The 11,644-nt window shown below is 53.8% G+C and overlaps 2 protein-coding genes across 2 annotated transcripts; both read right to left on the minus strand.

Moving 5' to 3' along the window:
* Window positions 1-354: 354 nt before the first annotated feature.
* LOC112341442 (antifreeze protein Maxi-like) lies at window positions 355-1,610 on the minus strand. Its single transcript, XM_024661530.1, has 4 exons — window positions 1,550-1,610; window positions 1,140-1,352; window positions 806-973; window positions 355-539 (listed from the first exon to the last, which is right to left on the minus strand). Exons 1-4 carry the CDS (start codon window positions 1,608-1,610, stop codon window positions 355-357), a joined length of 627 nt encoding a protein of 208 aa, XP_024517298.1.
* A 1,778-nt stretch (window positions 1,611-3,388) lies between these two features.
* Window positions 3,389-5,195, minus strand: LOC112341443 (zinc finger protein ZIC 5-like). The gene is made up of 5 exons (XM_024661531.1): window positions 5,135-5,195; window positions 4,717-4,932; window positions 4,383-4,550; window positions 3,968-4,116; window positions 3,389-3,688 (listed from the first exon to the last, which is right to left on the minus strand). The coding sequence occupies exons 1-5, from the start codon at window positions 5,193-5,195 to the stop codon at window positions 3,389-3,391; spliced, it is 894 nt and encodes a 297-aa protein (XP_024517299.1).
* Between the last annotated feature and the right edge of the window lie 6,449 nt (window positions 5,196-11,644).

Consider the following 11,644-nt stretch of genomic DNA (forward strand, 5'->3'; position numbering starts at 1 on the left):
GGCAGGGCCGGCGACGGAGGAGGCGGCAGCAGTAGCTGCTGCTGCTTCTGCAGGGGTGGCATCAGCGGCTGCAACTGCTTCAAAACCTCTTGCAATCGCTATTTTACTATTGCCAATCACTCCTCAGTGAGCGCCTAACGGTGGGATATGAAATCGTCACTCTGAAATAGAAGAGGAAACAGTAGGGTTTAGGGTGGCAATGGTTTTGATGGTTATGGTGGTCGTGGTGACGATGGTGGCGACTGTCATGGTAGTTGTGGCAGTGGTGGCAATCGTGTGTCCCCACCCAGCATGCTCTCCTCAGCCATGGATAGCTCCTCAACCATTGGACACATCTTCTCGCCCATGGCCTCCTTAACAAGCCGGCGAACCTCCGCCAGGACCAGCGGCAGCAGTGGCGGCACCGTTGAGAGTGGCAGGCCCGGCGGCAGCGGCAGCTGCTGCAAGGGTGGCAGCAACGGCAGCTGCTGCAGGGGTGGCAGCAACGGCAGCAACTACTTCAACAGCCCTTACAATCGCTGTTCTACCATTCCCAATCGCTGCTCAGTGAACGCTTGATGGTGGGATATGAAATTCTCACTCTGAAATAGAGGAGGAAATATGATGGTTTAGCGTTTAAGGTTCAGGGTGGCAATGGTGCTGATGGTCATGGTGGTCGTGGTGACGACGGTGGCGACTGTCATGGTGGTTGTGGCAGTGATGGCAATCGTGTGTCCTCACCCAACATGCTCTTCGCAACCATGGATGGCTCCTCAACCATTGGACACATCTTCTCGCCCATGGCCTCCTTAACAAGCCGGCGAACCTCCGCTAGGACTAGCGGTAGCAGTGGCAACACCATTAAGAGTGGCAGGCCCGGCGGCGGCGGCAGCTGCTGCTGCTGCTGCTGCATGGGTGGCATCAGCGGTGGCAACTACTTCAATAGCTCTTGCAATCGCTGTTCTACCATTCCCAATCGCTACACAGTGAGCGCCTGATGGTGGGATATGAAATTCTCACTCTGAGATAGAGGAGTAAACAGTAGGGTTTAGGGTTTAGGGTTTAGGGTGGCAATGGTGGTGATGGTCATAATGGTTGTGGTGACGATGGTGGCAACCGTCATGGTGCTTGTGGTAGTGTTGGCAATCGTGTGTCCTCACCTAGCATGCTCTCCTCAGCCATGGACGGCTTCTCAACCATTGGACACATCTTCTCGCTCCTGGCCTCCTTAACAAGCTGGCGAATCTCAGCCAGGACTAGCGGCAACAGTGGCGGCACCGTTGAGAGCGGCAGGGCCGGCGGCGGTGGCAGCTGCTGCTGCAGGGGAGGCATCAGCGGCGGCAACTGCTTCAATAGCTCTTGCAATCGCTGTTCTACTATTCCCAATCGCTGCTCAGTGAGCGCCTGATGGCGGGTTATGAAATTCTCACTCTAAAATAGAGGAGGAAACAGTAGGGTTTAGGGTTTAGGGTTTAGGGTGGCAATGGTGTTGATGGTCATAGTGGTCATGGTGACGATGGTGGCGACCATCATGGTGCTTGTGGCAGTGTTGGCAATCGTGTGTCCTCACCCAGCATGCTCTCCTCAGCCATGGACGGCTCCTCAACCATTGGACACATCTTCTCACCCATGGCCTCCTTAACAAGCCGGCGAACCTCCGCCAGGACCAACGGCAGCAGTGGCAGCACCATTGAGAGCGGCAGGGCTGGTGGCGGTGGTAGCAGCTACTGCTGCTGCTGTAGGGGAGGCATCAACGGCGGCAACTACTTCAACAACCATTGCAATCGCTGTTCTACCATTCCCAATCGCTGCTCAGTGAGCGCCTGATGGTGGGATATGAAATTCTCACTCTAAAATAGAGGAGGAAATATGAGGGTTTAGCGTTTAAGGTTTAGGGTGGCAATGTTGCTGATGGTCATGGTGGTCGTGGTGACGATAGGGGCGACAGTCATGGTGGTTGTGGTAGTGGTGGCAATCGTGTGTCCTCACCAAGCATGCTCTCCTCAGCCATGGACGGCTCCTTAACCATTGGACACATCTTCTCGCGCATGGCCTCCTTAACAAACCGGCGAACCTCCGCCAGGACTAGTGGCAACAGTGGCGGCACCATTAAGAGCGGCAGGGCTGGCGACGGTGGCAGCAGCTCCTGCTACTGCTGCAGGGGAAGCATCAACGGCGGCAACTGCTTCAATAGCCCTTGCCATCGCTGTTCTACCATTGCCAATCGCTGCTCAGTGAGCGCCTGATGTTGGGATATGAAATTCTCACTCTGAAATAGAGGAGGAAACATGGTGGTTATGGTGGTTGTGGAAGTGGTGGCAATCGTGTGTCCTCACCAAGCATGCTCTCCGCAACCATGGACGGCTCCTTAACCATTGGACACATCTTCTCGCCTATGGCCTCCTTAACAAGCTGGTGAACCTCCACTAGGACTAGCAGTTGCAGTGGCGACACTGTTGAGAGCGGCAGGGCCGGGGACAGAGGAGGCGGTGACGGCAGCTACTACTGCTGCTACAGGGGTGGCATCAGCGGCAACTGCTTCTATAGCTCTTGCAATCGCTATTCTACCATTGCCAATCGCTACATAGTGAGCGCCTGATGGTGGGATAAGAAATCCTCACTTTGAAATAAAGGAGGAAACAGTAAACCCTAAACCCTAAACCCGAAACCAAGAGCATTGAGGGTGGGTCTGCACCTAGGATGGCGTGCTGTGTCACTCTGGGCTCAAAAGCTTCCACCTCCCATGTAGGTTTAGGGTTTAGTGTTTAGGGCTTGGGAAGAGTACCCATGAGGCTTGCGAGAGGCATAGTGTTCTGAGGGTGGTGGCAATGGTGCCGATGGTCATGGTGGTCGTGGAGACGACGGTGGCAACAGTCGTGGTGGTTGTGGCAGTAGTGGCAATCGTGTGTCCCCACCCAGCATGCTCTCCTCAACCATTGGACACATCTTCTCGCTTATGGCCTCCTTAACAAGCCGGCAAACCTCCGCCAGGACTAGCGGCAGCAGTGGTGGCACCGTTGAGAGCGGTAGAGCCAGGGACGGAGGAGGCCGGTGCGGCCGCTGCTGCTGCTGCTGCTGTAGGGGTGGCATCAGCAGCGGCAATTGCTTCAACAACTCTTGCGATCGCTGTTCTACCATTGCCAATTGCTGCTCATTGAGCGCCTGATAGTGGGATATCAAATCCTCACTCTGAAATAAAGGAGGAAACAGTAAACCCTAAACCCTAAACCCTAAACCAAGAGCATTGAGGGCGGGTCTGCACCTAAGATGGCCTGCTGTGTCACTGTGGGCTCAAAAGCTTCCACCTCCCATGCAGGTTTAGGGGTTAGTGTTTAGGGCTTGGGGAGAGTACCCATGAGGCTCGTGTAGAGCCACAATGTTCTGAGGATGGTGGCAATGGTGCCGATGGTCATGGTGGTTCTGTTGACGACGGTGGCGACGGTCGTGGTGGTTGTGGCAGTGGTGGCAATCGTGCGTCCCCACCCAGCATGCTCTCCTCAGCCATGAACGGCTTCTCAACCATTGGACACATCTTCTCGCCCATGGCCTCCTTAACAAGCCGGCGAACCTCGGCCAGGACCAGCGGCAACAGTGGCGGCACCGTTGAGAGCGGCAGGGCCGGCGACGGAGGAGGCGGCGGCAGTAGCTGCTGCTGCTTCTGCAGAGGTGGCATCAGCGGCTGCAACTGCTTCAAAACCTCTTGCAATCGCTATTTTACTATTGCCAATCACTCCTCAGTGAGCGCCTAACGGTGGGATATGAAATCGTCACTCTGAAATAGAAGAGGAAACAATAGGGTTTAGGGTTTAGGGTTTAGGGTGGCAATGGTTCTGATGGTTATGGTGGTCGTGGTGACGATGGTGGCGACTGTCATGGTAGTTGTGGTAGTGGTGGCAATCGTGTGTCCCCACCCAGCATGCTCTCCTCAGCCATGGATAGCTCCTCAACCATTGGACACATCTTCTCGCCCATGGCCTCCTTAACAAGCCGGCGAACCTCCGCCAGGACCAGCGGCAGCAATGGCGGCACCGTTGAGAGTGGCAGGCCCGGCGGCGGCGGCAGCTGCTGCAGGGGTGGCATCAACGGCACCAACTACTTCAACAGCCCTTACAATCGCTGTTCTACCATTCCCAATCGCTGCTCAGTGAACGCTTAATGGTGGGATATGAAATTCTCACTCTGAAATAGAGGAGGAAATATGAGGGTTTAGCGTTTAAGGTTCTGGGTGGCAATGGTGCTGATGGTCATGGTGGTCGTGGTGACGACGGTGGCGACTGTCATGGTGGTTGTGGCAGTGATGGCAATCGTGTGTCCTCAGCCAGCATGCTCTTCGCAACCATGGCTGGCTCCTCAACCATTGGACACATCTTCTCGCCCATGGCCTCCTTAACAAGCCGGCGAACCTCCGCTAGGACTAGCAGTAGCAGTGGCAGCACCATTAAGAGTGGTAGGCCCGGCGGCGGCGGCAGCTGCTGCTGCTGCTGCTGCATGGGTGGCATCAGCGGTGGCAACTACTTCAATAGCTCTTACAATCGCTGTTCTACCATTCCCAATCGCTACACAGTGAGCGCCTGATGGTGGGATATGAAATTCTCACTCTGAGATAGAGGAGTAAACAGTAGGGTTTAGGGTTTAGGGTTTAGGGTGGCAATGGTGTTGATGGTCATAATGGTTGTGGTGACGATGGTGGCAACCGTCATGGTGCTTGTGGTAGTGTTGGCAATCGTGTGTCCTCACCCAGCATGCTCTCCTCAGCCATGGACGGCTCCTCAACCATTGAACACATCTTCTCGCCCATGGCCTCCTTAACAAGCCGGCGAAACTCCGCCAGGACTAGTGGCAACAGTGGCGGCACCATTGAGAGCGGCAGGCCCAACGTAGCGGCAGCTGCTACTGCTGTTGCTGCAGGGGAGGCATCAGCGGCGGCAACTGCTTCAATAGTTCTTGCAATCGCTGTTCTAGCATTCCCAATCGCTGCTTAGTGAGCGCCTGATGGTGGGATATGAAATTCTCACTCTGAAATAGAGGATTAAACAGTAGGGTTTAGGGTTTAGGGTTTCGGGTGGCAATGGTGTTGATGGTCATAGTGGTCGTGGTGACGATGGTGGCGACCATCATGGTGCTTGTGGCAGTGTTGGCAATCGTGTGTCCTCACCCAGCATGCTCTCCTCAGCCATGGACGGCTGCTCAACCATTGGACACATCTTCTCGCCCATGGCCTCCTTAACAAGGTGGCAAACCTCCGCCAGGGCCAGCGGCAGCAGTGGCGGCACCATTGAGAGTGGCAGGCCCAGCGGCAGCGGCAACTGCTAGTGCTGCTGCTGCAGGGGAGGCATCAGCGGCGGCAACTGCTTCAATAGTTCTTGCAATCGCTGTTCAACCATTGCCAATCGTTGCTCAGTGAGCGCTTGATGGTGGGATATGAAATCCTCACTCTGAAATAAAGGAGGAAATAGTAGGGTTTAAGGTAAACCCTAAACCCTAAACTAGTTTAGGTTGGCAATGGTGCCGATGGTTATGGTGGTTGTGGTGATGACGGTGGCGACGGTTGTGGTGGTTGTGGCACTGGTGGCAATCATGTGTCCTCACCCAGCATGCTCTCCTCAGCCATCGACGGCTCCTTAACCATTGGACACATCTTCTCGCCCATGGCCTCCTTAACAAGCCGGCGAACCTCCACCGAGACCAGCGGCAGCAATGGCGGCACCGTTGAGAGCGGTAGGGCTAGTGGCGGCGGCAGCAACTGCTGCTGCTACTGTAGGGGAGGCATCAGCGGCGGCAACTACTTCAACAGCCCTTGCAATCGCTATTCTAGCATTGCAAATCGCTGCTCAGTGAGCGCCTGATGGTGGGATATGAAATTCTCACTCTGAAATAGAGGAGGAAACAGTAGGGTTTAGGGTTTAGGGTGGCAATGGTGCCAATGGTCATGGTGGTTGTGATGACAATGGTGGCGACTGTCCTGGTAGTTGTGGCAGTGGTGGCAATCGTGTGTCCCCACCTAGCATGCTCTCCTCAGCCATGGACGGCTCCTCAACCATTGGACACATCTTCTCGCCCATAGCCTCCTTAACAAGCCGGCGAACCTTCGCTAGGACCAGCGGCAGCAGTGGCGGCACCATTGAGAGCGGCAGGGCCGGGGATGGAGGAGGCGGTGGCGGCAGCTGCTGCTGCTGCTCCTGCAGGTGTGGTATCAGTGGTGGCAATTGCTTCAATAGCTCTTGCAATCGCTGTTCTACCATTACCAATTGCTGCTCAATGAGCGCCTGACGGTGGGATATGAAATCCTCACTCTGAAATAGAGGAGGAAATAGTAGCAAGAGGAGAATAAAAAGATTCATGATCTCTCATCGCTTTGCTAGATCCACCCCAAGAGCCCTAATTAATTAGAACTTAGCTCGACTCCCCTTTGCAATGCTTATGCCTCTGCTCCTGCTGTTGGAATGCCCAGGTGCCACAAGGAGTTCATTTCGTTCCAGCTACTCTCCAATATCCAGGACATGATCACTTGCCTCGACTGGAGCCCCGGCGGCAATTGGATCATCTGTTGCAAGGACTTGGTGAGGGTTTTCATAGGCCAGGCGAGCTCTCTGCGCACCACAACGTTATCAATGGCGTCTTCGCCAGAACCAACGGCAGCAGTGGCGGCACCGTTGAGAGCAACAGGGCCGGGGACGGAGGAGGCGGTGACGGCGGCTGCTGCTGCTGCTGCTGTAGGGGTGGCATCACCGGCGGCAATTGCTTCAACAACTCTTGCAATTGCTGTTCTACCATTGCCAATCGTTGCTCAGTGAGCACCTAAAGGTGGGATATGAAATCCTTATTCTGAAATAGAGGAGGAAACAGTAGCAGGAGAAGAATAAAAAGATTCATGATCTCTCACCGCTTTGCTAGATCCACCCAAGCGCCCTAATTAATAAGAACTTAGCTAGACTCCCCTTTGCAATGCTTTCGCCTCTGCTCCAGCTGGTGGAATGCCCGGGTGCTGCAAGGAGTTCATGGTGTTCCAGCTGCTCTCTAGTATCCAAGACACAATCACTTGCCTCGACTCGAGTCTCGGTGGCAATTGGATCATCTGCAGCTGCAAGGACTTGGTGAGGGTTTTCATACGCCAAGCGAGCTCTCTGCGCACCGCAACATTATCAATCGCATCTTCTTCTTCACCGAGAGCACTGAGAGCGGGTTTGCACCTAGGATGGCGTGCTGTGTCACTGGGGGCTCAAAAGCTTCCATCGGTTTAGGGTTTAGGGTTTAGGGTTTGGTGTTTAGGGTTTAGGGTTTGGTATTTAGGGTTTAGGGCTTACCCATGAGGCTTGCGTAGAGCCACAGTGTTCCAAGGATGGTGGCAATGGTGCTGATGGTCTGGTTGCGAGCCCAAGTTTGCAAACCTGATATGAAGGCATGGAACACATACATATCCCCCATGTCCATGACAAGTATCCTCTTTGCCATGAACCCATTCACATATTCCTGGATGGTTCCAGTCTGCTTCAGCCTACTCAGCTCATCTCTCAGATGCAGAGTGGCATTCGGAGGAACGTATATTGCGCGGATCCTCACCTTCACTATGTCCCAAGTGGCCACTGGTCCTTCGTTGGCCTCCGTCATTCTCCACCAAGACTTGGCATTATCTGCCAAGTATGGTTTTGCACATGGGACCTTCTCCGAGCTCGGTAATTGCAACGCTCGGAAGTAGTCCTCCATATCGTAAAACCAATCCTCTGCCACCTTATAGTCATTCACTCCCTTGAAGACTGGTGGGGGCTTTGGTTTGTACTTGGGAACTGCCTAAGGGACTGATTCTACTTCGGTCTGTTCGACCTTGTTTGGTTTTGCCTCACTCCCTGCCGAAGGGTCTGCATCTTCTGTGCTGCCAGCATCCGCAGTCTTTCTCTTTTTCTTCTGCTACTTGTCACGCTTTAGCTTGCGTACGAGAGTCTCCAGTAGGGCATTGGTCTGTGCCAACTGTCCTTCTACCACATCCAATCGAGCCTTGGACGACCGAACCTCGCCACTGGACTCCTGTTTGGAAGTTTCCTCACTAGAGTCCTCCTCATGCAAGGATTCCTCATCCATAGCCTCTCGTTCAACCAAAGGCTCCATCTCTGGAGGAGGTTCCGTCTCCGCCTTGGTTCGCTTCTGCCCTACATTTGCCATCTCCCAGCAATTCGCCTCTATCCTTCGCTAGAATTGAGGAATTGAGGAAAAGGCTCCGATACTAAATTGTAAGCCACAAATTTTTCCTTTCCAATTTGCTAGCTTACCTCGTTTATCCATCCAACACTGCCTTGGCTTTTGCTAAGCTCCCTTACCAAGGTTCCTGCCTATGGTACCAGTTCTTACTTGGTCCTACTTGGTTTCAGCTATTCACTGCACAAGCAACGAAGTGTTAGCCATCCATCCACGGATTCCCAAATCTCTCCCAATCCCCCTCCCCGGGTTAGACTGGACTTAAGGTTTGGCTACACTCCCCACAAGCACAAGCAGCCAAGCACACCAAGCTTCCAAATTCTTAACATCCCTTGGTACCACAAGACTTGATCATGGGACCCTCTAAATCCCAAGTCTCGGGTGCAACGCATGCTTCGAGACGCCGGGGCGAAACACCATGGCCTAACGGCCCAGTATGGGTACCTCTATCCCCCCACTTCCATCCCGAAGGGAAGGTCCAAGCCCCTAGGAAGGGCGAGGACCAATGAGCCGCATGGTACTCAAGTGGGGCACCACTCCACATGAGCTAGGAGCACCGTAGTCAGTTTCCCTTTCGGGAGTGGGAGTTGCTCTTGAGCACTTCCTTGGATGGCCCCTCCGGCACCAACCAAGTCCATGCTCACTCCCACCCAAGGCCCCTCGATCCCAGTCCCAACCTCAAGTCAGTTTGGAAGCCCCACTGGAGAATTCCTTCAAAACTAGTTCCTAGACCTCACTATCCCTACTATACTTTTGGAACCCCCTGCAGCCCCCCCCCCCCCCCCCCCCCCTGGGAGACGCATGCTTTGGGCTTGACCCGTATTAGTACTCGGACTTAGTCTCTGGCTCGATCTCGAACTCAATCTTGGATCCGACTTCGGATTCGGTCTCGGACTCGATCTCGGACCCGATCTCGGACCCGATCTCGGACCCAACCTCAGACTCGACCTCGGACTCGGTCTCGAACCCGATTTCAAATCTCGGACTCTGTCTCGAACTCGGTCTCGAACTCGGTCTCCGAGTCGGTCTCGGACTCGATTCCGGACTCTATCTCGAACTCGGTCTTAGAGTCGGTCTTGGACTCGATCTTAGACTTGGTCCTATCCGATGAACTCTTTATCATTTTGGTCATGCTTTTAGGGTTCGTTTAGCCTATGACACCTCGGCGAGTTGGTTCCTTACACGCCACTGATACCACCCCTACAGTAGCAGCAGCAGCAGCCGCTACCGCTGCCTCCTCCGTCCCCGGCCCTGCCGCTCTCAACAGTGCCGCCACTGCTACCACTGGTCCTGGCGGAGGTTCGCCGGCTTGTTAAGGAGGCCATGGGCGAGAAGATGTGTGTAAGCAACCAAAGGGAACGACTCGAGAGACGGTCCATAGGGGTTCAAATATAGAGGGAAAAGGCCCATGAACAAGAGTGCACCCCCTTTTCCAATCGGTTAAGGGTCTTGGGATATTTGGGGTTAAGCGTCCTTGGGTTTGAATAGTACTGGGCTGGGTGACCTCCCGGGAAGTCCAAACTCAGGAGTTTACATTTGGTATCAGAGGGGTCTCAGGTCCGACTCTGTTGGTTGGCTAAGGGAATCACACCACATGTTGATTGACATCTAGCTGGTCCAGTTTGCTCCCGCTGGGCTCGACCCGAGGGGTAGGGTGTCAAGAGAGCGGAGCTCTCGGGAGAGCTGCGGCTCTCAGCTTCCGTTCACGAGGGCGTGAACTTGCAGGGAAGCATGGTGGATTGTAAGCAACCAAAGGGAACGACTCAAGAGACGGTCCATAGGGGTTCAAATATAGAGGGAAAGGGCCCATGAACAAGAGTGCACCCCCTTTTCCAATCGGTTAAGGGTCTTGGGATATTTGGGGTTAAGCGTCCTTGGGTTTGAATAGTATTGGGCTGGGTGACCTCCCGGGAAGTCCAAACTCAGGAGCTTACAATGTGTCCAATGGTTGAGGAGCCATCCATGGTTGAGGAGAGCATGCTAGGTGAAGAGACACAATTGCCACCACTGCCACAACCACCACAACCGTCCCCACCGTCCTCACCATGACCACCATGACCATCGGCACCATTGCCACCATCCTCACCACCACCACCACCGCAAGGGATGGGGACCATCACCAGTATGATCAATGGATTGGTATCATCATTGTTATTCCTACTGTGTCCAGCACACTATGAATGTCTATCATACTCCGAAAGATGAAAGTATGTAATCAGGTGTGTGTGTCTGTGCGTGAGATTGTGTAACTTAGAGTGTAGATTACTGCTACTACAACCATTGATCAGGCGCCCTAGCCTTGATCCAGCTGCACTCTTCTGTTTTGTTATTCTTCATCTAATCACTGTGGCTCTTGTGCCTTTGTTGAGACTATAAGCTCTTGTGGATGCTCAAAACTTTTGCCAGGCCAACGCTCCCAACAGCGTAGTTCAGGGTGGTCATGCCACTTTGCACAAGGCTCTGGTGGATCGCTCCAGAGCTTTGACCTAAGCTCAAGCGTCGAGAACGATCCCGAGAGTGAGATAGAATGCCAGCCTCGCAGTGCTGGTAACTAGAGCAAGCCAAGATTGTGATGCGAGCAAGCTTCCACCATGCTCACCACACAATCCTTGAGATGGCAGAACACGCTGTGATCGCCATGATGATGGTCACCTCCCTTGGCCTCAGCCTTGAACAAAAGAAGTGCCGCCCCCTGATGCCATGTGGACTTTGGAACAACACTTTGGAACACTGTGGCCCTACGCGAGCCTCATGGGTACTCTCCCCAAACCCTAAACCCTAAACCTACATGGGAGATGGAAGCTTTTGAGCCCCCAGTGACACAGCACGCCATCCTAGGTGCAGACCCACTCTCAGTGCTCTCAGTGAAGAAGTAGACGCCATTGACAACATTGCGGTGCACAGAGAGCTCATTTGGCCTGTGAAAACCCTCACCAAGTCCTTGCAGCCACAGATGATCCAATTGCTACCGGGGCTCCAGTTGAGGCAAGTTTGGATGAGACTCAATTTGGATGAGACTCCACTAGGTAGCATAACCTTCGGGCAGCAAGCCCGGTTTTTGCATTAGTCCCTATATGACACTGGGGAATGTACATACATGTTTCATCCAGTCGAGGCAAGTGATCATGTCCTGGATGCTAGAGAGCAGCTGGAACGCCATGAACTCCTTGTAGCACTCAGGCATTCCACCAGTAGGAGCAGAGGCGAAAGCATTGCAAAGGGGAATCGAGCTAAAGTCTTATTAATTAGGGCTCTTGGGGTGGATCTAGCAAAGTGGTGAGAGATCATGAATCTTTTTATTCTCCTCCTACTACTGTTTCCTCCTCTATTTCAGAGTGAGGATTTCATATCCCACCGTTAGGCGCTCACTGAGTAGTGATTGGTAATGGTAGAACAGCGATTGCAAGAGCTGTTGAAGCAATTGGCGCTGCTGATGCCACCCCTGCAGTAGCAGCTGCCGCAGCCGCCTCCTCCG

This window comes from Selaginella moellendorffii, unplaced genomic scaffold (assembly GCF_000143415.4).
Source record: "Selaginella moellendorffii unplaced genomic scaffold, v1.0 SELMOscaffold_83, whole genome shotgun sequence".
Classification (NCBI taxonomy): Eukaryota; Viridiplantae; Streptophyta; class Lycopodiopsida; order Selaginellales; family Selaginellaceae; genus Selaginella; species Selaginella moellendorffii.

Coding starts and splice junctions, on each gene's coding strand:
- LOC112341442 (XM_024661530.1), bottom strand. CDS start 1,610: ATGGGTGAGAAGATGTGTCCAATGGTTGAGGAGCCGTCCATGGCTGAG. Junction 974..1,139: donor GGCTGAGGAGAGCATGCTAG/GTGAGGACACAC, acceptor TCCCACCATCAG/GCGCTCACTGTGTAGCGATT. Junction 540..805: donor TACCGCTAGTCCTAGCGGAG/GTTCGCCGGCTT, acceptor TTCACTGAGCAG/CGATTGGGAATGGTAGAACA.
- LOC112341443 (XM_024661531.1), bottom strand. CDS start 5,195: ATGGGCGAGAAGATGTGTCCAATGGTTGAGCAGCCGTCCATGGCTGAG. Junction 4,117..4,382: donor TACTGCTAGTCCTAGCGGAG/GTTCGCCGGCTT, acceptor TTCACTGAGCAG/CGATTGGGAATGGTAGAACA. Junction 3,689..3,967: donor GTCCTGGCGGAGGTTCGCCG/GCTTGTTAAGGA, acceptor ATAGTAAAATAG/CGATTGCAAGAGGTTTTGAA.